Source organism: Kogia breviceps, chromosome 6, assembly GCF_026419965.1.
Source record: "Kogia breviceps isolate mKogBre1 chromosome 6, mKogBre1 haplotype 1, whole genome shotgun sequence".
NCBI classification, from domain to species: domain Eukaryota; kingdom Metazoa; phylum Chordata; class Mammalia; order Artiodactyla; family Physeteridae; genus Kogia; species Kogia breviceps.
This window is the reverse complement of record NC_081315.1, coordinates 58,986,476-59,012,593: the sequence shown is the minus strand read 5'-3', so window position 1 is coordinate 59,012,593 and position 26,118 is coordinate 58,986,476. Positions and strand designations below refer to the sequence as shown.

The 26,118-nt window shown below is 39.3% G+C and overlaps 2 protein-coding genes across 8 annotated transcripts in view; one reads left to right on the top strand and one right to left on the bottom strand.

Annotated features, from left to right (window-relative positions):
* MRPL1 (mitochondrial ribosomal protein L1) overlaps positions 1-2,037 on the bottom strand; it is a 107,273-nt gene extending 105,236 nt beyond the window's left edge. Inside the window, exon 1 of the mRNA XM_067035887.1 lies at positions 1,816-2,037. The gene's annotated coding sequence lies outside the window, so the exon portion shown is untranslated. The remainder of the gene's footprint in view (positions 1-1,815) is intronic.
* A 6-nt stretch (positions 2,038-2,043) lies between these two features.
* The window catches only part of CNOT6L (CCR4-NOT transcription complex subunit 6 like), a 122,943-nt gene continuing 98,868 nt past the window's right edge, over positions 2,044-26,118 (top strand). For 2 of the 7 annotated variants that reach the window (XM_059066930.2, XM_067035885.1), the window contains exon 1: positions 3,048-3,173. In XM_059066930.2, the coding sequence (XP_058922913.1) occupies positions 3,169-3,173 (5 nt within the window). In that variant the 5' untranslated portion in view covers positions 3,048-3,168. Of the gene's footprint in view, positions 2,064-2,806; positions 2,878-3,046; positions 3,245-26,118 lie in introns of those variants that run through there. The other 5 variants (XM_067035883.1, XM_067035881.1, XM_067035880.1 and 2 more) reach the window with 5 other exon arrangements.

Genomic DNA, 26,118 nt, shown 5'->3' with positions numbered 1-26,118 from the left:
AATCTCCTTGCAAATGAGAAAAATAACAAGCTATTTTTTGATGATACGGTTATACTCATTAATATATGAAAATATTCCTTTCCTGTTTTTAATGAGTCAATCTATTTTCTATGGTGTAAAGAGAACCACCCAGAGTGGAGATTATTTAAACTTAACCTGAATTCAACTGACCTTTTTATAATAAAATCCACTATTCTTAACTCTGAATGTCACAGTTATAATTATTCAATGGATAGTGATGCATTTAGTATTTAAAATTTAAAGGCCAACAATGAACATGGCCTATATAAACGTCAGCTTCAGGACGAGCAAACTGCACCGTTTATTTGTGCTTCTTTAACTTTCACAGAGGCTCTCTCCTCCTTCCTCACCCCAGTCACTACGGCTACTTGGCCTGTGAGATTGGCAGGTATCACATGGCTCAAGTGAAATTGCTAGTGCCATCAGCTTTATCCTCCTGGGCATCATTGTGACTATTAATTGTGTTACTTTTCATACTTTCATTTCTGGTTTGTTCTCTGAGAATTTCCTGTTTATGGGTCTGTTTCCCTTACAACGACTGTGAGCTACTAAACAATAGGGACTACATATGCTTATTTTTGTGTCTCTGAGGCTAAATACAATGTCTGGAATATAATACACCCTCCACAGATGTTTGTTTATGGTATATGAATGAATAGCTAGGAATCTACCTACAGGTATTTGAAGAAGCTTAAATCTGTGAGGATATCCGATCATCTGATTTATATTTTTCAGGTGTTTATTTTCCTCTTTTCTTCAACATTTGGTAGTATTTCTCCGTGGGGCAAGTGTTTCTGCGCCAAGGAGAAATGCTGTGGCAAGATGCCACCGAGGCAGGTTTCCTATTCTGGGCTCCTGCAGTGACTTGTTTGGCTTTGTTGCTTACAAAGCCAAAGGTGATTATTCATTATATGTGAGCCTAGAATCAAGATAGTTAGGAATAAGTGGGACTTATTCTAGGATTAAGGCCATTTTCAGACCCATTGCAGAAGCTGGTAAGGGGGTGATGTTGCTAGGGAGGGAAATGGAAACTTAACGGGGTGGGGGTGGTGAAACAAAGTAACCTGCAGTTTTCTATGTCTTGAGGGGCTTCTCCAATTACTCACACTTCCGGGTGACAAAGATGAAAATGATACAATTGTTCTTCTGGTGGATTCTTTCAATAACTGATCAGTTCTGGCTAAATGATGATTTGCATTTTTACCGCAACTTTCCCCCCCAAGAGATGAAGGCCTTTTACGTTCAATAATAGGGCCTAAGATTAACCGCAACCAACACCACGTGCTTGGTGTGCTAAACAACACCCCTGTGGGGAGGGGGTGGAAATCCTGAACACTGCTAATATACCCTTGACCAACACTGGTAAGTACGCAAGCCCGGGGCATGCGTTGGGAAAGAAATTATGCAAAACTGCAACAGCAGTAGTCGGCCTCTAGAGCTGGTATAATTTGTTTTTGGACTGCTCGTGGTAAAAGCTGAAGCTGACCCACGAAACCAAAATTAAACCCCATAAACTTCAGATGTCAAGGCCACATTCGCCAAGTAAACATTACTATTCCTAGTTTACATTTTGCCGTTTTCATTCTGTAACTGGCACGGCCAAACAAATGTATTTCTACCGTGAGAGGGGAGACTCAGAAAATAAACAGGACGTGATTATCGTAGAGCGTCACAGGTTCTTTTATGTACCCCTCGCTATGTAACATACAGGCGTTACACGTTAAAAAAAAAAAATTAAACCACTGAAGGTGTCAGGAAACATTTTCTTCCTTCAGGTCACTTCCTTCACCTCACCTGGCGTCCCATTCGCCACTCAGACCAGCGCTGGGCTTCGCGGTCAGGCCGCCTCCGGCGAGCGGGCAGTAAAACAGCGCCAAGTCCAGGCACGAACATCGGCGGAGGCGGATCACCAGTGTCTTCCCTCCACCCCCCATGGCTTTGCGGCTGTGGCTTTTTGATAACCTACCAGCCTCTCCGGCTCTGCTCGTCACTCAAGCCAAGAAAAGCGAGTAAGGAAACAGCAAGGGTAAAGGAGAAAATGGGTAAGAGAGCTGGCAGCCGCGCGCGCACGCGTACCACGACCCAACGCGGCGCCCCGGGGGTGGGGCCAAGGCGCGGCGCTGGAGCTCCGCCTCCTCCCCCTCCCCCCACCCCTCCGCGCCTGGGAGTGACTGACTCTCGCCAGCCCCTCCACGTCAATCAACCCTCCTCCTGCTAGCACTCTCTGCACCTTCTTATTAATCTCAATACCGATAGCGCGCGGACGCCTCTCCCCCGGCCCTCGGGGGTGTGAACGTGTGTGAGCGAGAGCAGAGGCACCGAAAGCTGGCGTCTCTGTGCAGCAGCCTCGGCTCCAACAGCAGCAGGCGCAGCAGCAACCCCCGCAGCGGCGGCAGCCCCGGCGCCAGGAGGCCAAGGCCAAGGCCAGGCTCTGTGCGGCTCTCCGAGTAATAGCCGCGGCTCCGGCGGCTGCGGGGGCGCAGCTTCCTCCAGCAGGGCCCTTCGCGTCGGCGGCCGCGGCCGCGGGGCCTCTCCTGCGCGCCCAGGGTCACCGTCCCCGAAGCCCGGCGGCGCGGCCCCCTCCCAGCCCCCCATCCGTCTCCTTCTCGCTCCCCTCAGCCGCCCTCCTCGCCGCAGCCTCTGCCGTTGCTCAGGCGGCCCGGCCCGGCCTGCCGCCCCGCGTCCCCTCCGGCCGGTGCCTCTTCCCCCGGCGGGCTGCCTGCATGTCTTTGCTGCCCTCAGCCCCGCCGCCACCGCCGCCGCCGCCTCCCCCGCCGCCGCAGCACCAGCACCAGCAGCAGCCGCCCCGCCGCCGCCGCCGCCGCCGCCGCCCGGACCCCGGCGCGCTGAATGCAGGTGAGGAGGGGGCGCAGGCCCTCGGCGACCCCAGGCCCGGACGCCCTGTGCGCCCATCCGCCCGCGAGCCGGGATCCGGGCCCTGCCCGCCGCCGCGGCGGCGGCGGATTCCCTTCGGGGCGGGCGGTAGCGAGGCCCGCCAGTGGGTGTTTGTGTTTGCGTCTGCGGCCGCGGCTCCGGAGGGGAAGCATCTGTGGGGGCCTGGTGCGCGCGCGCGCGCGCGTTTGTGTGTGTGTTTCCCCTGCCGCGGGGAAATGGCTGCTGTTGCTCCTTCTGGGCCAGAGGAGGAGAATGAGGTAGAGTGTTTTTGTGCCTCCGAGTAGGATCGAGAGTGTTGGGGAGAGGAGCGCGTCCCCGGGGAAATGAGGTGGGAGAGGGACAGATGTGCCTGGGGGTGTGCGAGTTGGGACTTCGGCGGGCGGGGAGGCGGCCTGAGGACCCACAGCGAGTGGGTGTGTGTCGGGTGCGGAGATGACCCGCGTCGCTGTCGGAAGCGGCGAAGGTTCCGGGGTGTGCGTGCCTCTGTGTGTGTGTGTGTGTGTGTGTGTGTGTGTGTGTGTGTGCTTGCGGGGGGGATGGTCCGCGCCCAGGGCCCGGGACTCTGGGGGCGGGTTCCGTGTGTTCGGGACCCCTGAGTGGCGTGTCCCTCCCCCTTTGTGGCCGAGGCTCCGGAGCCTCGCAGGTGAGAGCTGCTCCGCGGTGGCCAGGGAGGATGAGTGTGTTCCGCACACACATAGCAGCGGGGCCCGGGAGCTGTGGGTCGGGGCCGCGCCGCCGTTCCCGGGGCCGCGGCAGGAAGCGCGCCGGCCTGCGGCGCGGCCTAACCGCCTCGGCGTCCGCCCGCCCGTCCGCCCGCCGGCCTGCCTCCCGCCAGTCTCCTCGGACGCCTCCCGGGCGCCAGGCCCGCGCGGGCCCAGGGCGCTGCCTAGGGCCTGGGCAGGTGAGGGTCGGAGGCGGGACGCAGCGATCGCCGTCGCCTTGGCCGCCCCCGCGTCTCCTGAGGAGAGGCGAAGGCATATTTTGGCGTTCTGACCGCAAGGTCTCCCCCCCGGCCGGCGGTGGGACCCGAGGGAAAGTGAATCAAAGCAGTAAATCTCGAGAAGACGCGGTGTTGAGATCCCTTCTTTTCATCCTTTCCTTAAGGCTGTGTGGAGGGACTGAGTACATATTTTCAGCTCTTTTTTCGTTGCAAATACTTTTTCGTTGATAATACTTACGCATTTTTTTAAGATAAAATTTTTCTCGGAGGGGCGGGGGAAGAAATGGAAGCTGGCTTCCCTGCCCTATGGTGTTGGTAGGATTGGATGGATTTCGTGCATTTGAAGTTGTTTTATCCTGCCTCCTAGGGGGAAAGGGGTGTACACGCCGAGCTGAGGAGGTTGGTGAGGAAGAGGAAGTTACTGGAGCTGTCATCCTCCTTAGCACAGCCGACTCTTCAGCTTAGGCTGTTTAGATGCATTGTGTTCAGGGAGTTTAGCTGAGCCGTTTGCACACATGGGAAGCACAGTACTATATTTTAGGAGATACTATCTTATTGTCTCTAGTTATCTTAGTTGTCAGGCAAGATAGTCATGTACAAACAAGTTTTCCCTCACAGTATCCAAAACCTAGATCAAGCAGCCTGTATGGTCTACTCCAAGTGTGTGCTCTTCGAAGGCTATTTTGAGAGTAGTTTAAGCAGAACGCAACTGTAGAAGTAAATCTGCTGTCAGTAGGCATACAGTGTATTTCAGAACCAAATATAAATGGTATTTGGATGATTATTTGCTCTTTACTTTATGTACTCAACCCTCTATTTGCATCTAGTTAGCTCATCTAGCTAAAACCCTATGGATGAAGTCGTCATACAGATTCCATCCTTGCAGGCCCTGCTCTGTGTAATGGTCAGAGATTGCTCCTTTCTGAACCTGGTCTCACAAAGAAATGTTTCCTGCTGTTCAGTGGGAAGTGAGCAGAAGAGCAGGAGGGGTGGAGAGCTGTTTTCTATGAACACTACTGGAAAAACAACACATGTTGTTTAGTGGAAAAAGGACTTGTTTTAGGGACCTCAAAACTCTGGCTGTGCCAATTTTCTTAGCTGTTTTACCTTAGGCAAGGTACCTACTGTCTGTAAGTCTGTTTTCTCATAGGTAACAAGGAGATAAGACGTTTATATAGTAAGGTTGTCCTGAGGATAAATTGAAAAAACATATGTTTGGCACATGGTAGCTGCTTAGTTAAATACTAGTTCTTCCTCTTGCATCCCTGACTGTAGGCATTGAAAAACATGTATAAGTAGAAATACTTACTGGATTACTGAGAGAAATATTATGTCACCTTAAGTTAAAAATCAAGACAAAAGAACATTTGAGTCCTTTGATATGTATAAAGTATATATAAACAATGTTAAATGTATTTTAGAAGTCCTTTTTCCTTGAACTGACTGTCATTAAAATAGCCCAGTGTACCAGTTTATAGAGACTATCTAGTCATACTTGATTTGTTTTCATATTTTCGAATAGGCCATCTTTCAGTTTCATTACTGTTTTTGTGAGTTCTTGCTATGTAGCCCTGGAAAAAATTGTTTAAGCTATATATAGCCCATATATGTTCCAATACAATCAAATATCAAAAAGGATGAAGGACCTAGAGTTTATTTATATAGATCCACAAACTATAAGTACCACAGAATTGCTGTGTAATTGTTTTAGTTCATGTTGACTGATTCTGGAGAAAACAAAACAAAAACTTTTGGAATATTTTCCTGAGTGGAAGCAAAAATCTTATATCAACTTTCAGTAATTTTCCATTTTTATTATTCTGTGTGGAGTGATAAGTGGGCTGTTCATTTAATTTTTATTGTATTGTGCTGGAAAAAATAATGGTATGAAGTTTAAGGTAAAGACAACAGAAAGGTTAAATAAAGCGTTTTTTCTTTTTCTTTTGTTCTGCTTTTTTTTTTTTTTTTTTGGTGACGGCAGGGTGAAGATAATGTGGGAGGAGTTTCATTGGTTTAAGTTTGTAATGTCTCTGTTTACTAACACCAGGTTTCCTTAGGCCTTATATCATTATTTATATCAGCAATGTTAAGCTTAAAAAAAAACCTAGTAAAGCACTAAAATTTCAACACATTTTTGAAGTATTTTTGTGAAGGATAGGAGGGAGAACTTTATTAGAATGCAAAATGTCATAGTTTTGTTAAAGTGTATGTGTTATGGGTGTATGTGCATTTACAGTGAACAGAATTATCTGCCATATGGTTATATTGAAAGGAAGAATTCTTAACTTAAAAACTATGTGATAATTTTTAATACTTTAAAAACAATAAAATGGAAGTGAATTTTGCCCTTAACTAAGTATTTGGTAATTTTCATTAGACATTATGAATTATGGTATTTGAAAACACTTTGTAATTTTTTTTTAAATTGGGAGAATTGAGGAAGACATTTTTCTGTAATAATCATGAAAACAGGTGATACTGAAATAATGTTAAGATATATTAGCAGTGAAATTTATTACTAACAGTGGACTCCTTGCTATCATTTTAAAGTAATTACAGTAAAATCAAGGTGGAAAATTGTTTAGGTTTTAAAATTTAATGTTACTTAAGTGGCCTTTTAGACAATCTTTCCAAAATATCCCTTATAACTGTCTTTAATTAGGGGGAATTGAAATACATAAGACTTATGCATGTTTTACTTTGGGTAATGCTAATTAGGGTAATAAATATACTCCCAAATTTCAGTAGCTTAACACATGTAAGTTTGTATTTTGCTCACGTAACAGTCCAGTGCAGGTGCTCCTTGTTACAGGCTTGTGGCTTACCTCCATGTGGTAATTGAGGAACCCAGACGCCTTACATTTTATGTCTCCACCATTCCCTGGAGCCTTGGAGCCCTGCCTGTTACCCACAGGGCATTTCTTAAGAACCCCCAAAGACAAACATCTGCCCACATTTCATTGGTGATAATTTGTCACAGCCTTATCTGAATGCAAGGGGGATGGGAATGTAGTCCCTGGGTGGTGGACAGCTTGGGGCATTTCATGATGTTATTTTAGATGGTAGCATATATTTGTGAAATTATGTCTGAAAGGTAAATTATAATACTAAAAATTACTTTCCACCTTCAAAGCGTAAAATTGTGTGAAGGGGTGGGAGTAGTGGGAAGAGAAGGGAAGGAGGAAGGGCCACAGGAGGAGGAGAAGAAGGACTTTTCTTTCAAGGTGGGTTTGAATGACAAGTAAACGTCAGCAACTATTTAAAGATACAGATTTTACAAAGACCATTACAATTGGATTTTATAACCTTTAGTGGGTCTCTCCTTTGCTATCCAGTTATTGATTGCCATTGTGGTCTACTGGGTTCTGGTTGTTTGAGTTATTTCTCTTTGTACTTTGAAATCAGTTGACTTTGAATTTCAATTTCTGAGGTATAGTTTCAGAGGTATATATATGGGAAACATTTTAAAATTCTCTTTTTTCTGTTGGGATGGAGCATTATTATTATTATTGTTTTAAAATATCATTTAGATGGAGCTTACTGTGTTTTAGTGTTTTCTGTTGCAGTTTTTTGTAATTCTAAAGTCATTATAATTAATATTTGTGAGGCTTAACCCAGAAAGAACAATAAAATCATCAAGTAAACAGCAAAGGTTCAGTTATTAACTTGTGTTCATGTTTCATGATGAAAATACTACAACTTTCTTTGACTACCTGCACTAATACTGAACCATAATACATTAATTTTATTTCTGGACTTTAATTTTAATTGAATTTCAACTTACTCTTTTACTTCCTAGGGTTATTGTAATGTGAAACCTCAGCTCTGGGTATACTTTTATTTGTCTTTATTCTGAACAGTTTGGTTAGGAATCTGGGGAGTTTTATATATGTCTGTATTCTCCAAAAGGAAGATTTTTGAGTAGTCTGGCTAACTTCTCCATGTTAAGTATTTCTAATGTTTTGCATTTTGAAAATTAAAAACCCTATTTGAGGGCTTCCCTGGTGGCGCAGTGGTTGAGAATCCGCCTGCCGATGCAGGGGACACGGGTTCGTGCCCTGGTCCGGGAAGATCCCACATGCCGCGGAGCGGCGGCTGGGCCAGTGAGCCATGGCCGCTGAGCCTGCGCATCCGGAGCCTGTGCTCCTCAATGGAAGAGGCCGCGACGGTGAGAGGCCCACGTACCGAAAAAAAAAAAAACAAAAAAACAAAAAAACCCAACCAAACAAAGAAAAAAACCCTATTTGAGAGCCTATTCTGTACCCATTATTATACTTCGTTCTAAAAAGAAAGAAGTAGAAGAGACCCTTGTGAAGCTTATAGCTTATGAATAAGGGAAATAAAGCATATAATTTAGTTATTTCAAAACAATAAATGAACAAGTGCGAGTCACCACAATGTAAACTGTTTACAGACATTCTGAGAGGGAGTAACGTAAAATGGAATGGTGGGTGGGCCAGGGACTACTCAAAGTTGAGAGATTTGTTTTGGTAACAACATTTTTGAGATATAATTCACTTATCATAGAAGTAGCCCATTTAAAAAACATCTCAGTAGTGTTTTGTATATTCACATTTGTGCAGGCTTCACCAAAATTTATAGAACATTTTAGTCACCTGAAATATAAATTCTGTATTCTTTTGTGTTATCCCTCATTCTCCCATACTCCTAATTCTAGGCAATCACTGATCTACTTGTATTTCCATATGAATTTTAGGAGTAGCTTATCAATTTCTGCAAAGAAGCCAGCTAGAATTTTGATAGGAAGTCTGTAGATAATTTGGGGAGCATCGCCATCTTGACAATATTAAATGAGTCTTCCTATTTATGAACATCGGATCTTCCTGTATATTTAGATTTTTAATTTCTTTTGACAGTGTTTTGTAGTCTTCAAAGTTTTACACTTTTTTTGTTGCATTTACTCTTAAATATTTTATTCTTTTAGATGCTGTTGTAAATAGAACTGTTTTCTTAATTTCATTTTTGGGCTGCTCATTGCAAGTATGAAAAAATACAACTGACTTTCGTGTATTGATCTTGTATTCTGCAACCTTGCTGAACTTGTTTATTAGTTCTAATAGTTTTTTAAATGAATTCCATCTGGTTTTCTGTATAACAAGGATCATGTCACCTGTAAATAAGTATAGTTTTTCTTCTTTTCCAATCTGGATGCATTTTATTTCATTTTCTTGCCTAATTGCCCTGGCTAAACATTGTTGAAAAGCTGTGTCAAGAGCAGATATTCTTATCTTATTCCTGATCTTGGGGGGGGAAAGCATTCAGTCTTCCATTATTAACTATGATATTAGCTAATGGGGTTTTCATGCTGTTTATCAGGTTGAGGAAGTTCCCTTCTGTTCCTAGTTTGTTGAGTGTTTTTATCATGAAGGGGGGTGTTAAGGTTGAGTTTTGAGGGAAGTATGAAATATGAATTAGAAAAGTGAAGATGCTAAGTCCAGTGATACATGGCAGATAATGATGCTTAACTTGTTTGGGAAAGAGGGGCTAGCTTTCCCCCCTTCTTTTTCCCTCTCCCTTCTTTTCTCTCTTCCCTACCCCTTTCATGATCTCTGATTGTCTTCCCATTAATCCCTATACACATTTTGAGGGCCCTTAATCCTTTACTGAAGATTTTCTGAATAATTCGGGTTTTTTGATCAGTGGAGAACATTGTTTCTTTTGAAAAACATTAATTAAAAAGTGTGGATAATTTTTTTTTTTTTAGTTTGGTAGGTAGGTTGGAGGGGGACACAGGAAGCAGAGAGAAACTAAATCATAAATGAAGTACTAAACATAGAGTTAAAAAGAAGGGAACAGAGGCTTCCCTGGTGGTGCAGTGGTTGAGAGTCCGCCTGCCGATGCAGGACACTCGGGTTCCTGCCCCGGTCCGGGAAGATCTCACATGTCGCGGAGCGGCTGGGCCTGTGAGCCATGGCCGCTGAGCCTGCGCGTCCGGAGCCTGTGCTCCGCAACGGGAGAGGCCACAGCGGTGAGAGGCCCCCGTATCACAAAAAAAAGAGAGAAGGGAACAAACCTTTGTGATAAAAAGTGTATGGTTAATGAAGAATTCCATGTTTACTTTGAACCTGGCTGTCACCTGACCTTTTTCCCAAAACATTTCAGCATCAATGGTTTTACTTTTGTAAGTTTTCTGCATAGTTTTCTAAAAAGTTTAATAGATTTCTTAGGAAATTTTGCTTTGCAAGGTAAGGTTATGATGCACTTGATGTGGTGATTATCCTTCATTTACTTTTGAAATTTTAATTACACAATTGCATGCAGCTGCATTCTGATTAGGTAATTTTTAAAAAATTAATCATTTATTTTTGTTCGAGTTGGGTCTTTGTTGCTGTGCGTGGGCTTTAGCTAGTTGCCGCGAGTAGGGGCTGCTCTTTGTTGCGGTGCACGGGCTTATCATTGCGGTGGCTTCTCTTGTTGCGGAGCATAGGCTCTAGGTGTGCGGGCTTCAGTAGTTGTGGCTCACAGGCTCTAGAGTGCAGGCTTAGTAGTTGTGGCGCACAGGCTTAGTTGTTCCGCGGTATGTGGGATCTTCCGGGACCAGGGCTCGAACCCGTGTCTCTTGCATTGGTAGGCGGATTCTTAACCACTGCGCCACCAGAGAAGCCCCATGATTAGGTAATGTTAAAAAAAAAATTTCTGTTTCATGTTATGTCTAAGAAGTCAAATGACTTTGGGTTTAGCCAAGAATCTCTCTGTTCACAAGGCAAAAATTGATAAGTAGTAACAGAATTTTTGTTTTGTATCCTCTTTTGTAGCAGGATTATTACTTTTCATTAATTTTTTTTCAGTCTACTTTAAAATCTCATTATAGGTAAAAATTTATTTCTATTTTTCTTTTTTTTTTTTTTTTTTTTTTGCGGTACGCGGGCCTCCCACCGTCGCAGCCTCTTCCGTTGAGGAGCACACGCTCCGGATGCACAGGCTCAGCGGCCATGGCTCACAGGCCCAGTGCGGCATGTGGGATCTTTCCGGACCGGGGCACGAACCCGTATCCGCTGCATCGGCAGGCAGACTCTTAACCACTGCACCACCAGGGAAGCCCTATTCCTAATTTTTTGAAGAAATAAGTAGTTCACTTTGTTGTGTGAGAGACTCATCATTCATTCTGAATAGACAGATGCCTGGTAATTGTGTTCTTTCATATTGTTTTCCTTTATTAACAATAGAAACTGGTGACACAAAATAGAAGTTACAACACTTTATTTTTCTTAATAGTCATCTTTTGCAGAGAGAACCTCTCTCTGTAATCTTATAGTTTAGAATCTTTATTTTTCTCTCTCCAAATTACTTAGATTCCCTAAATGAGTAAAATAGTTCAGAGTTATATAATACCAGTTACAAATACTGATAAGAGAATAGAACTAAATTTAGGATATACCAGTCTTAATGTCTTTCTATACACAGACTTTGCTGGGATCTTTACATATATATCCATAGCTCTTTGATCATAAAGTTTATATTTAAACAAAACCAAAAAACTGACAAGGTATGTTCTGCTATAGGTTCATATGTAGTGCAACCTTCTGCAAAATCTACATATAAATTCATGAAATAATATATTGTGAATTATGTACAGAATGATAACCTTGAAATAATAAGAATTTGAATCACCAAAAGTATATCTAACCTATTAATAAATATTTATTAAGCTTCTACTGGCTATAAACTGTTAAATTCAGGATTCTGGGGAATAAAGAGAAGTTCAGAATATAGTCTTTTATACCAGGAAGTGGATCTAATATTTATCAGACTACTGAGTACCAAGGACTGTGAAAGCCATCACCTTCCCTTTTAAATATGTAATCTAAATTAGTGTTCAGAAAAGTCCTGTGAATTAGACAGTATGATTCTCATTCTCTAGCTGATTAAGAATGTGACTCTTCGATCCTTCACTTTCTAGCTCTTGGGAAACTCATTTAACTTCTCCATGCTTCAGTTTCCTCATCTGTAATAGGGAGATAGTAATTAATAATCCTTATCCTACAGGGTTGTTGGGAGGGTTAAATGAAGTAATGCCTGTAAAGTGCTTAAAACAGTATGTGACACGTCTGAAGTAAAAAAGCAAAATGAAACTAAAAAACTCAATATATGTTAGCTGTTACTGTTTCTTATTGTTAGGAGCCATACGAGATAAATAAAAAATCTTATATATTGATAAAACTAATATTTGAAACAAGATCTGTTTGACTCTAAAATATTTACTCTTATACTACTTAAACTTATAGGGGATTTAAGCCTGGTTAAACAGCAAGCAAGTGAAGGCAGAATATGCTAAGTGACAAAGAACATTAAGTGCTGTACCATATAGCAGAGTACATATGGGGTTGTAGCCTACAGGGATAAATAGAGGAGGTGGAAGTTGATCTCACCTTTATAGTTAGGAGGAGGAAAGGAAAAGTTAATGGATTACTGCAGCATTCTCCTTGCTTGTTTCCCAACATCCATTATTGCTGCTTTAACTTCTGTTTCTTTGTAGACATTGTCACCAGAGAAATCCTTCTAAAATTCTTTCAATATTGCTTAAATTCCCTACTTAAAATCCTTAATAATGTTACTGTTTTTTGGTTGCGTATTATGTGCTTAAGGGTAGGAGTTGGTAAGATTTTTATGTAAAGGGCCGTATAGTAAATGTTTTGGCTTTGTGGGTCATGTAAGATTTCTGTTCTATATCGTTATTGTTGTTGTTTGTTAAATAAACAATCCTTTAAAAATGTAAAACCATTCATTGCTGGCAAACCAAGCTATAGTTTGCTGACCCCTGTGCTAGGAGATTTACATGAATTAACTTCTTGTTAGAATCCTGGCAAAATTGATGTTATTAATTCCTGTTTTATAGTTGAGGAAACTGAAGCTTAGAGGGGCAAATTTGATGAAAGTCACATAGCAAGTAAATGACACAAGAGATTGAATTCAGATTTAGATCATGGGAATTCCTCAACTTGTATACTTCCCAGTGTATCCTGCTGCTGCTTATTGCTTTTAGATTAAAATGGAGCTATCATAGCATTATATGTAAGGTCCATCATGTTATTGGCCTCTTGTACCTTTCCAGTTTTGTCATTTATTACTCCTCCTCCTTCTCTAGCCTAGCCAATTGAGTGACTTATATATAGCCTAGTAGTGCTTTATACATGCCTACAATACCTTATACTCTATGACCTCACTGACTTTCTTAATAACTCACCTTAGATGCTCCCTACTCCAGGAAACCTTGCCTCACACTTCCAGTCTTTGCTTTATGCTTTTTCTCTGTGCTCCCCTAGCATCCTGTGCATTCCCCTTTAATGACATTTACCAGACTGTATTATGTTTACCTGGTTTATGTCTCTGCTTTCTCTTTAGACTGAGATTTTTAAGGGCAGAGATATACTAAATGTTTAGTATATTTTAGGGGCTTAGTAACTGTTTATTAAATGAATGAATGAATCAAATGGCATTGCAGATGGTAGAAATTACATCAGCAGATATGTAGTAGCAGAAAGGTATGAGTCCAGATCAATAGAATTAGAAATGAAAAAGGAGAAATAACAACTGATGCTGCAGAAATACAAAATATCATGAGAGATTACTACAAACAACTATATGCCAATAAAATGGACAACCTGGAAGAAACGGACAAATTCTTAGAAAAGCACAACCTTCCGAGACTGAATCAGGAAGAAATAGAAAATACGAATAAACCAATTCCAAGCACTGAAATTGAAACTGTGATTAAAAATCTTCCAACAACCAAAAGCCCAGTACCAGATGGCTTCACAGGCAAATTGTATCAAACTTTTAGAAAGAGCTAACACCTATCCTTCTCAAACTCTTCCAAAATACAGTAGAGGGAGGAACACTCCCTAACTCATTCTACGAGGCCACCATCACCCTGATACCAAAACCAGACAAAGATGTCACAAAGAAAGAAAACTACAGGCCAATATCACTGATGAACATAGATGCAAAAATCTTCAACAAAATACTAGCAAACAGAATCCAGCAGCACATTAAAAGCATCGTACACCATGATCAAGTGGGGTTTATCCCAGGAATGCAAGGATTCTTCAATATATGCAAATCAATCGTGATACACCATATTAACAAATTAAAGAAGAAAAACCATATGATCATCTCAATAAATACAGAAAAAGCTTTTGACAAAATTCAACACCCATTTATGGTAAAAATCCTCCAGAAAGTAGGTATACAGGGAACTTTCCTCAACATATATGACAAACCCACAGCAAACATCAGTCTCAATTGTGAAAAACTGAAACCATTTCCTCTAAGATCAGGAACAAGATAAGGTTGTCCACTCTCACCACTCTTATTCAACACAGTTTTGGAAGTTTTAGCCACAGCAATCAGAGAAGGAAAAGAAATAAAAGGAATCCAAATCGGAAAAGAAGAAGTAAAGGTGTCACTGTTTGCAGATGACATGATACTATACATAGAGAATCCTAAAGAGGCTACCAGAAAACTACTAGAGCTAAGCAATGAATTTGGTAAAGTTGCAATACAAAATTAATGCACAGAAATCTCTTGCATTCCTATACACTAATGATGAAAAACCTGACAGAGAAATTAAGGAAACACTCCCATTTAGTATTGCAACAAAAAGAATAAAATACCTACGAATAAACCTACCTAGAGAGACAAAAGATGTGTGTGTATGCAGAAAACTGTAAGACACTGATGAAAGAAATCAAAGGTGCTACGAACAGATGGAGAGATATACCATGTTCTTGGATTGGAAGAATCAACATTGTGAAAATGACTATACTACCGAAAGCAATCTACAGATTCAGTGCAATCCCTGTCAAACTACCAATGGCATTTTTCACAGAACTAGAACAAAAAATTTCACAATTTGTATGGAAACACAGAAGATCCTGAATAGACAAAGCAATCTTGAGAAAGAAAAACAGAGCTGGAGGAATCAGGCTCCTGGGCTTCAGACTGTACTACAAAACTACAGTAATCAAGACAGTATGGTACTGGCACAAAAACAGAAATATAGATCAATGGAACAGGATAGAAAGCCCAGAGATAAACCCATGCACATATGGTCACCTTATTTTTGATAAAGGAAGCAAGAATATACAATGGATAAAAGACAGCCTCTTCAATGAGTGGTGCTGGAGAAACTGGACAGCTACATGTAAAAGAATGAAATTAGAACACTCCCTAATACCATATACAAAAATAAACTCAAAATGGATTAAAGACCTAAATGTAAGGCCAGATACTATAGAACTCTTAGAGGAAAACATAGGCAGAATACTCTATGACATAAATCACAGCAAGATCCTTTTTGACCCACCTCCTAGAGAAATGGAAATAAAAAAATAAACATATGGGACCTAGTGAAACTTAAAAGCTTTTGCACAGCAAAGGAAACCGTAAACAAGACAAAAAGAAAACCCTCAGAATGGGAGAAAATATTTGCAACTGAAGCAACTGACAAAGGATTAATCTCTAAAATTTACACGCAGCTCATGCAGCTCAATATCAAAGAAACAAACAACCCAATCCAAAAATGGGCAGAAAGGATAGGAATAAAGATGCAGATGTAGAGAATGGGCTTGAGGATATGGGGAGGGGGAGGGGGAGGGGGAAGGGTAAGCTGGGATGAAGTGAGAGAGTGGCATGGATTTATATACACTACCAAATGTAAGATAGATAACTAGTGGGAAGCAGCCGCATAGCACAGGGAGATCAGCTTAGTGTTTTGTGACCACCTAGAGGGGTGGGATAGGGAGGGTGGGAAGGAGATGCAAGAGGGAGGAGATGCGGGGATATATGTATATGTATAGCTGATTCACTTGTTAGAAAGCAGAAGCTAACACACCATTGTGAAGCAGTTGTACTCCAGTAAAGATGCTTAAAAAAAAAAAAAAATGGGCAGGAGACCGAAATAGACATTTCCCCAAAGAAGATATACCAATTGCCACCAAACACATGAAAGGATGCTCAACATCATTAATCATTAGAGAAATGCAAATTAAAACTACAGTGAGTTATCATCTCACACCAGTGAGAATGGCCATCATCAAAAATCTATAAACAAATGCTGAGGAGGGTGTGGAGAAAAGGGAACCCTCTTGTACCTTTGGTGGGACTGTAAATTGATACAGCCACTATAGGGAACAGTATGGAGTTTCCTTTAAAAACTAAAAATAGAACTACCGTTCGATGCAGCAATCTTACTACTGAGCATATACCCTGAGAAAACCATAATTCAAAAAGAGTCATGTACCACAATGTTTATTGCAGCTCTATTTATAGTAGCCAGGACATGGAAGCAACCTAAGTGTCCATTGACAGATGAATGGATAAAGAAGATGTGGCACATATATACATTGGAATATTACTCAGCCATAAAAAGAAATGAAATTGAGTTATTTGTAGTGAAGTGGATGGACCTAGAGTCTGCCATACTGAGTGAAGTAAGTCAGAAAGAGAAAAATACCATATGCTAACACATTTATGTGGAATCTAAAGAAAAAAATACTTCTGATGAACCTAAGGGCAGGACAGAAATAAAGACACCGATGTAGAAAATGGACTTGAGGACACGGGGAGGGGGAAGGGTAAGCTGGGACGACGTGAGCGAGTGGCATGAAAATATATGCACTACAAAATGTAAAATAGCTAGTGGGAAGCAGCTGCATAGTACGGGGAGATCAGCTCAGCTCCGTGCTTTGTGACCACCTAGAGGGGTGGGAGGGAGACGCAAGAGGGAGGAGATATGGGGATATATGTATATGTATAGCTGATTCACTTTGTTATAAAGCAGAAACTAACACACCATTGTAAAGCAATTATACCCCAATAAAGATGTTTTAAAAAGAAAAAAGGTATGAGTCCAGATTCAAGGAGGGGTGGGACATTGAGTTAATATCTGGTTAACTTCCAGAGCTTCAGTAGGAACAAGGAACAAATATCATTTAGATGATATTTTATAGGACATGGCTGTATAATTGTTTTGATTAATGGTTATTAATAGTTATTGCAGATTTGGCTCTAGAATCAAGTAATTATCAATACTACTATTAAAGACTTTGGGAGCATTGAGTGATTTTGAGAGGCTGGTGGCAGTTTGGAAATAATTATTTAAGAAGTTTAATATGGTTGAGGTATGCAGAATCAGTTGCGGAGATCAGTGTGGGAGGACGGAGGCTCTTTTTTAAAGAATTAAAATTAAAATATGAAGTGGTAAGTCAGGAGAGAGATGTGTCAATTGGGATAGAAAAGAAAGCTTTTAAGTGACATCAGTGGTTGAATATGAAGGAAGAAGTCAAAGATAACTGAAAAATCAGAAGGAGGATACAACTTGGGGAAGAAAATTATGAATTTTGTATTAGACAAGTTGATTAAAATTGGAATTATTTCTATTTTTGCCTGAATTTAGGCCCTACTTACTTTATGCCTGAATACCATAAGGATTGGTTTTCCTTTCCTCCCTCTAATGCATGGGTGTTATGTTTGGATATGGGTGGATGTTTGGTTGTATGGACTCTGGCAGTCTGGAGAAGACTGTGGAGCCTTTTTGGAATAATGATTTTTAGTGAATGAAATAAATAATATTAAAAAGGAATGTGTTATGTTGAAATACATAAAAACAGTTTGTGAAGTTTAATATATATACACCCTTTTATTACTGCACTTAAAGAACAAGATCTAGCAGTGAGTCTATAATAAATACCATAATTTTAAAGTAGTATATATATTGAGATATCTGTAACAACTGTAATGTGATGTGAAATACAACTTGTTAGTGACAAAAAGCACAGGTGCTGCTAATATTATTATGGTAGGTTGTCTAGGTCTAATTGAAAGAGGTACTAAATTTTAATCAGAGATTAGTGAAACTAGGGATATAATTTTTTTCCTTTACAAATTTACAGATTCTTTGAGGTTTATGGACCTCAGGTTAATAATCTTTGCTGTATTGTCTCCTGGTTTCTGTCTACTATGTGTATTTTTGTCATATTATTCTCCTTTTCTTTGCAGATGGTAATATTTTTTCATGTCTGATTTTGGAAATAATTATGTGCTCTTTGTTTAAAAAAAATGATGTTAAAGAGCATAATTTTCTGGTTATCATATCTCATGGAGATCAAGACTGTTAGTAGTATATACTATATATATAGTACCATTATCTGTTTCTGGGCAAGATGAACTTATATAACCACATAAACATACATAAATAGAATCATACTATATGCACTGTTTTTTAAACTTGCTTTTTGATTTAACAACATATTATTGGCGGTTTTTCTATCACTGGATATGCTTCATGCTTTAAAAAATTTATGGCTTAAAAAACATTGAGATGTATATCACATAACACAACACACCATTTTAAAGTGCACCCTTCAGTGGTTTTAGTGTTTTCACTGTGTTGGGAACCACCACTACTATCTAATTCCAGAACATTTCCATCATCCTCAAAGAAATCTCATACCTATTAGCAGTTCCAGTTTGCCCATTCCTTCATCTGCTGGCAACTACCAGTCTACTTTCTGTCTCTATGAATTTGCCTATTCTAGGCATTTAATATAAATGGAAACATACAGTGTGTGACCTTTTGTGTCTGGCTTCTTTCACTTAGCATGTTTTTGAGATTATGCCATGTTGAAGCAAGAAACACTACTTCATTTCTTTTTATGGCTGAATAATATGTTACTGTATGGATATACCATATTTTATCTGTTCATAGCTGATGAACATTTGGGTTGTTTCTACTTTATGGCTGTTATAAATAATTCTGCTATGAATATTCATGTAAAGGTTTTTGTGTGGACGTAAGTTTTCACTTCTGCTGAGTATATACCTAGGAGTAGAATTACTGGATCATCTGATAGTTCTCTGTTTAACTTTTTGAGCAACTGACAGACTTTTCCACAGCAGCTGCATCATTTTACATTTCTGTTTATCATACTTTTTAATGACTGAATTATAGTTCATTTTATTGATGTGCTATATAATTCAGTCCGCTATTGATTGGCAAATAATTGATTTCCTTATTTTCTGCAATTATCAACATTAATGCAATGAAAAAACTCATATATACACCTTTGCACACTGTTTTAAAGGGTAAGTTTCTAGAAGTGGACTTGCTGGATTAAAATGATTACACATTCAAAATTTTGATATCTTGTCAGGTTGCCCTCTAGAAATGTATAAAATTATACCCCTACCAGTTGTGCAGTGGATGTCTATTTCCCCACACCCTTTCACATTATTAATCTTTGCCTTTTGATAATAAAGTCATATTTTTAAATTTTTTCAATTATTTGATGATTAGGCATTATTTTTTTCACTTTTTTGGTCATTGTATTTATTCTTTTGTGATTTGCCTTATCATGACCTTTAACCCCGATTTTCCCCTTGAGATGTTTACATTTATTTCTTATCAATTTGTAAAAGCTGTTTGTATTTTAGAAACATTACCTCATTGTCTATTATAGATATTACAGAGACTTTGTTCCACTTTCCTCTTTATCTTTTGACTTTATGACTTTGCTCTTTGCCTTACAGACATTAAAATTTTTTTATATTGTTTATTCTGTCATTCTTTTTTTGTATGGTCTTTACCTTGCTTTAAGCTTTTTCCACTCCAGAATTACAAGATGATTATTCTTCATTTTCTTCTAGAAATGTCTAAAATTAAACTTGTAATGGTTTAGTAGAAGCAGCTTGGATTTTGTAGTTGGATTTACGTATGTTTAAATTCTGGTGCAGTCACTTATTAGCTGTGAGGTGTTGGATGTTTCACAACTTCTCTGTACTTCAGCTTCCTCATTGGTAAAATAGCAATTAATGAGTTTATATTTTTAGCGAAATTAAATATATAATGCATGCAAATAGTCTAGCACAGTATCTGGACACAGACTGGGCATTCAATACATGTTTTCTTCTCTCCCCCATTTATAAACTCTATCTTCCTTCAGCCTACTTAAAATCTGATTCAGAAGATAAGGAGGGAAAGTTTCAAGAAAAGAGGGTGGCCCTCAGTTTTTAAAACCAGAGAAGCCATACAGAATGAGTACTGACTTAAAAGGGGATTGAAAGTCAATTTAGTAATTTGAAGCCATGTATGTTTAATAAGAACATTCTTTATTAGAGTGGTAAGAGAGACAACCATATTTTAATAGGATGAGGACTATGTAAAACCATGCAACATACCTGAAGGATGATGTTCACATATGCAACGTGTATCCATCAATATTAATAATATCTTTGAGAAATAGTTGTAAGTCTTCCTTTTTCTCTCATTGGTAGATTGTTGATAAAAGGATAGGATTAGCAGTACAATACACATATAGTATATATTGTGTGTATAAATTATACACAAACTTAGGTCATTTTTACTATTATTAGTTTACAGATTACAGTACTTGTAACACATTTCACGATTAATCATCAAGAACTATTGCTCCATTCAAATTTTATTCTTAATAGCTCTTTTATTGAATTTACACACATTTTTTCATTAAACTACAGTTACTTGTAAACACTGTTAAATATTCTTTGTGGAAAGCAACTTTAAATACATTTTAGAAAGAGATGGGAAATACATAAATGTTTACAATATAGTAATCATTGTTTACCTTTCCCTCATCTTTCCTAGACTATAAGGTGTTTAGGGCAAGGAACATAGTTCTAATAATTAAAAGTAATGGATTTTTGATAAATGTTTATAAAGCATTACATTTTCTTTTAGTCTTTTTGTAAAACAACCTCGAAATAAAGTTTTTAAAAATTGTTAATAAAACAATTCACTCTTCTCAAATGGAGAAATAATAGACATGGATTATGTGCTACTGGGTTTTAGAAAATGATATCAAATTTTATTCCTTGATTCTGTGATTCTGGGTAACTGCCTATTGTTCCTAGTATGTTGTAAGTATGCTGTCCTCATTTTATCAGCCTCAAAACAAGAAGAAGGAAATTCTGTATTGGTTAGCTCAGGAGGAAGGTAATGAGTTTAAGTAAAAAAACAGGAAATTTGTTCCTCTGTGACCTTTGATGAGTTTGTGAATTTGGCATTTTGACTGCGGGGTTGAATTTCAGAAGAGTTTTATATTTAGTTTGCTTTGTTGCTTTTGCAGAATATCTACCTGCCAAGAAAAAATAGGAATCCAAGTTAAAGGCTCTGCTGCCTTTGTGGGAAATAATGGACAATACTCTTCCTTTTGCTGACAAAATCTGGGTATCTGTATTTTACAATGACTGGTTTTTGCTTTCACATAGAGCCAAAGTATCCTTTTCCTGGAACCAAGGGTGACTCAAAGCCTTTGTAAGTTCTCTTTTTCTTTATCCTTTTAAGCAACTATTTTAGGAACTGTTTTAAAGCTGACACCCCTTCCCTTCAAACCTTTTCCACTCAGCACAAAGCACTACCTTATTGGCAGTCATTTGTATGAGTAGAGTGGGTACTCTCCTTAGGCATTTATTCATGTCAAAAAGTTAAGAATTAGCTCTGTTGTTTAATGCTATCTGTTTTGGATCAGCGTGAGTCTGCATTGGCCTTTCCTTTTTAATTCTTTCATAATTAAGATGCTGGCACCTAGGAACCCTTTCCTGGATGGAGCTTTTCTTTGTGCCTTATCGAGTTTTATCCCAGACAGAGTTTAGTTACTAAGCCTTTTCTGTTTTATTTCTCTCTTTTTAATGGAGACTTGTAGATTTAGATATGGTTTTTCCAAATTCTAAACCCTGGTTCTCAGATAAGTAAAACTAGGTTTAACACCTCTTTATGTATATTTTGCTATGTATATCTAATGTTGGAGCATTGTGCAATTAGGTTCATGTCAAAAAGTATGGGACAACTATTATGATTACTATCAGACTTTAATGTTAGTCAATAAAACGTTGTATTCAAGATTTAATTAAATTGTTTTCCCAAAGAAATAGAAAAGCTAAAATAATTGGAAAAGCTGTTCATTATGAAAAGTGTTATTTAGTTAAATCCTTAGTTTTTGATACTGCTATCATGTTCAGTTTTCTAGTAATGGAAACCAAATGATTTTTTTAAAAAATTATTTATTTATTTATTTGTGGCTGCATTGGGTCTTCATTGCTTGTGTGGGGGCTTTCTCTAGTTGCGGCGACCAGGGGCTACTCTTCGTTGCGGTGACCAGGGGCTACTCTTCGTTGCGGTGCGCGGGCTTCTCATTGCAGTGGCTTCTCTTGTTGGGGAGCATGGGCTCTACGTGCATGGCTTCACTAGTTGTGGCACGTGGGCTCAGTAGTTGTGGTGCACGGGTTTAGTTGCTCCGTGGCATGTGAGATTCCCGGACTAGGGATCGAATCCGTGTCCCCTGCATTGGCAGGCGGATTCTTAACCACTGTGCCACCAGGGAAGCCCCCCAAATGAGTTTTTGAATTAGTGTTTAAATTTTCTTTATGCAATACAACATTCATAATTTATACACAGATTTTTTTTTGCTTATGTAAACAGACTTAAAGCATTATATTTGTGAAATATTAGTCAATTATTTGATTTTACATACTTCTAGAGAGGCAGAGCCTGAAATTAGAAGGTAGGAGAAAGAAAAGATGAAGTATTTTATTTTGTTATGAAGTGTTAGCATGTTACTTCAGTTTTTTTCACATTTAACACGTTGGACTGAGTCCAGTTTTTCTAGTGGATTTGTTATTTTGAGTCATAGGAACTCTCATACTCTTGACGTGCTTACTTTTTTTTTTTGGCTGTACCACACGGCTTGCAGGATCTTATTTCCCTGACCAGGGATTGAACCCATGCCCCCTGCAGTGGAAGCTGGGAGTCCTAACCACTGGACCATGGGAATTCCCTTGATATGCTTACTTTTAAAAGTGTGGCTTATCTAGATGATCTGTGATCCTCTTAGAACTGCCCTTGCAGCCTGTCTTAGTTTGGGTCTGAACATATTTACTCTTGACTTTCTTTACAGCAGCAAACATCTTTTCATTTCTGATAGGTTTGAAGCAACAGACTTGTGGATTCTTTTTTTTTTTTTTCTGCGGTACGCGGGCCTCTCACTGTTGTGGCCTCTCCCGTTGCGGAGCGCAGGCTCAGCGGCCATGGCTCATGGGTCTAGCCGCTCCGCGGCATGTGGGATCTTCCCGGACTGGGACACAAACCCGTGTCCCCTGCATTGGAAGGCAGACTCTCAACCACTGCACCACCAGGGAAGCCCTGCTGTGGATTCTTGTTTACTCTTCTTTTAGATTGCACAGACAACTGATTTAGGAGAATACTTTTCTTTGGGTACTACTTATTATTGATTAGGAGATTTAGGAGAATGCTTGCAGTAAACTTTCTGATCTTAAATTTTAGACATCTTTGTGAATAGAGTACTCTTGCTTCTGTTTTTTTCCCTTCCCACTTAACTTTAGTAGGTTAACTATGGTGGAGAAGAGGAATTCGAAGGAGAATTTCCAGCAGTCAGATATAGTGACCTTTGATGATTAGCATGTTAAGGAGAATGCTGGAGAATAGACTTTGCGTGTTTGTCCTTGAACACGTGCCAGATGTATTGGATAGTTCCCTCTTGACTTCATAATAGCATCTTGAGTACACAACAGGGTGGAAACCTCGTTGTCATCCTGTGGCATTTTTCTTGCTTACCCTGGATATCTTACAACTGCCCTTCAAAGAGGGATGTGAGGTATATTGGAGTTAGGCTGATAGAGAATTTAGAGGAGAAGCATACAAATTTTAAAAATCACAAACCATTTTTCTTATTTATTTTGTCAGTATCTGTATTTGTGATTGAAGTAGGAGATGAAAGAAAGGAACTTGCTAGTGTGATAATTCATTAGACAAATGGGAACATTGTTTCCCTGTGTTATCTCAAAGTTTATAGAATAGTAAGCTGCACTGTAATGGATGTTACATTTGTTGTGCCTTTGTCAGAAAAATTGAACTGTTTCTGAGTCAGTATGTACTCCATTCAGGTTACTTGGATTCAGCATGTTAGGGTTATGATTGTAATAGGATTTGGGTATTCCTGGGTATAGTTGATTTACAATGTTGTGTTAGTTTCAGGTGTACTGCAAAGTGATTTAGGTATACGTATACATATATTCATTCTTTTTTAGATTCTTTTCTCACATAGGTTGTTACAGAATATGGAGTAGAGCTCACTGTTCTATGCAGTAGGTCCTTCTTGGTTATCTTATACATAGTAGTGTGTGTGTATTCAACCCAAGCTCCTGATTTCTACCCACCCCCCACGTTTCCCCTTTGGTAACCATAAGTTTGTTCTTTATATCTGTAAGTCTGTTTCTGTTTTGTAAATAAGTTCATTTGAATCTTTGCCGTATGAGGGCCTCTCACTGTTGTGGCCTCTCCCATTGTGGAGCACAGGCTGTGGACGCACAGGCTCAGCAGCCGTGGCTCACGGGCCCAGCCTCTCTGCGGCATGTGGGATCCTCCCAGACCCGGACACGAACCCATGTCCCCTGCATCGGCAGGTGGACTCTCAACCACTGCGCCACCAGGGAAGCCCTGTATCTTTAGTTTTAAATTAGATTCCAGATATAACTTACTTACTTCAGTTAGTATGATAATCTCTAGGTCCATCCATGTTGCTGCAAATGGCATTATTTCATTCTTTTTTATGGCTGAGTAATATTCCAACCATAAATCGTTATCCATTGCTCTGTTTTGGGGACATCTTCTTTATCCATTCCTCTGTCCTTGAGGTTTCTGAGGGGACTGTATATATGAAGGAAAATGAGAATTGAATTAGCAATTCATTAATATATAGGCCTTGTGCTGGGCTGGTTTAAACTTAAGACCTGTATTCCTACTCGTCATCTCTTCTGTTTCTGGATCATCTTTTTGAAAATCAATTTGCCTAAGAATGAGTTTGCTGAGATTAGAAAAATTAATTTCTTTCACTCAGCAAAATTATTTTGAAATTTATCTATGTTGCCATGTGTATCAATAGGTCGGTCTTTTTTTCATATTCCATAAACTTCTTTTATTTCAATTTTTATTCTTTTAACCTTTTTTTCAAAAAAAACTGAAGTATAGTTAATTTCCAGTGTTGTATATGTTTCAGATGTACAGCAAAGTGATTTATATACAGCAAAATGATTTATATATGTAAATTCTTTTCCATTATAGGTTATTACATGATACTGAATATAGTTCCCTGTGCTACATATATAGGGGGTCTTTGTTGTTATTTGTTCTATATATAGTGGTGTGTATACGTTGATCCCAAACTCCTAATTTATCTCCCTGCTCCCCTTTCTATCCCCTTTGTTTTCTTTGTTTGTGAGTCTATTTCTGTTTTGTAAATAAGTTCATTTGTATCATTTTTTTAGATTCCACATATAAGTGATATCATATACTTGTCTTCCTCTGTCTGACTTAACTTCACTTAATAAGATAATTTCTAGGTCTATCCATGTTGCTGCAAATGGCATTATTTCATTCTTTATTTTTTTTATTGGACTATAGTTGCTTTACAGTGTTGTTAGTTTCTTCTCTACAGCAAAGTGAATCAGTTATATGTAAACATATATCCACTCTTTTTCAGATTTCCTTCCCATTTATTTCATTCTTTCTTATGCCTGAGTAATATTCCATTGTATATATGTACTATATCTTCTTTTTTTTAATTTTTAAATTTTATTTATTTTTTAATACAGCAGGTTCTTATTAGTTATCCATTTTATAGATATTAGTGTATACCTGTCAGTCCCAATCTCCCAATTCATCACACCACCACCCCCGACACTTCCCCCCTTGGTGTCCATACGTTTGTTCTCTATGTCTTTGTCTCTATTTCTGCCCTGCAAACCGGTTCATCTGTACCATTTTTCTAGGTTCCACATATATGCGTTAATATACAATATTTGTTTTTCTCTTTCTGACTTACTTCATTCTGGATGACAGTCTCTAGATCCATCCACATCTCTACAAATGACCCAATTTCGTTCCTTTTTATGGCTGAGTAATATTCCATTGTATATCTGTGCCACATTTTCTTTCTCCATTCATCTTTCATTGGGCATTTAGGTTGCTTCCATGACCTGACTATTGTAAATAGTGCTGCAATGAACACTGGGGTGCATGTGTCATTTTGAATTATGGTTTTCTCTGGGTTTATGCCCAGTAGTGGGTTTGCTGGGTCATATGGTAGTTCTATTTTTAGTTTTTTAAGGAGCCTCCATGCTGTTCTCCATAGTGGCTGTATCAGTTTACTCACCAACAGTGCAGGAGGGTTCCCTTTTCTCCACACCCTCTC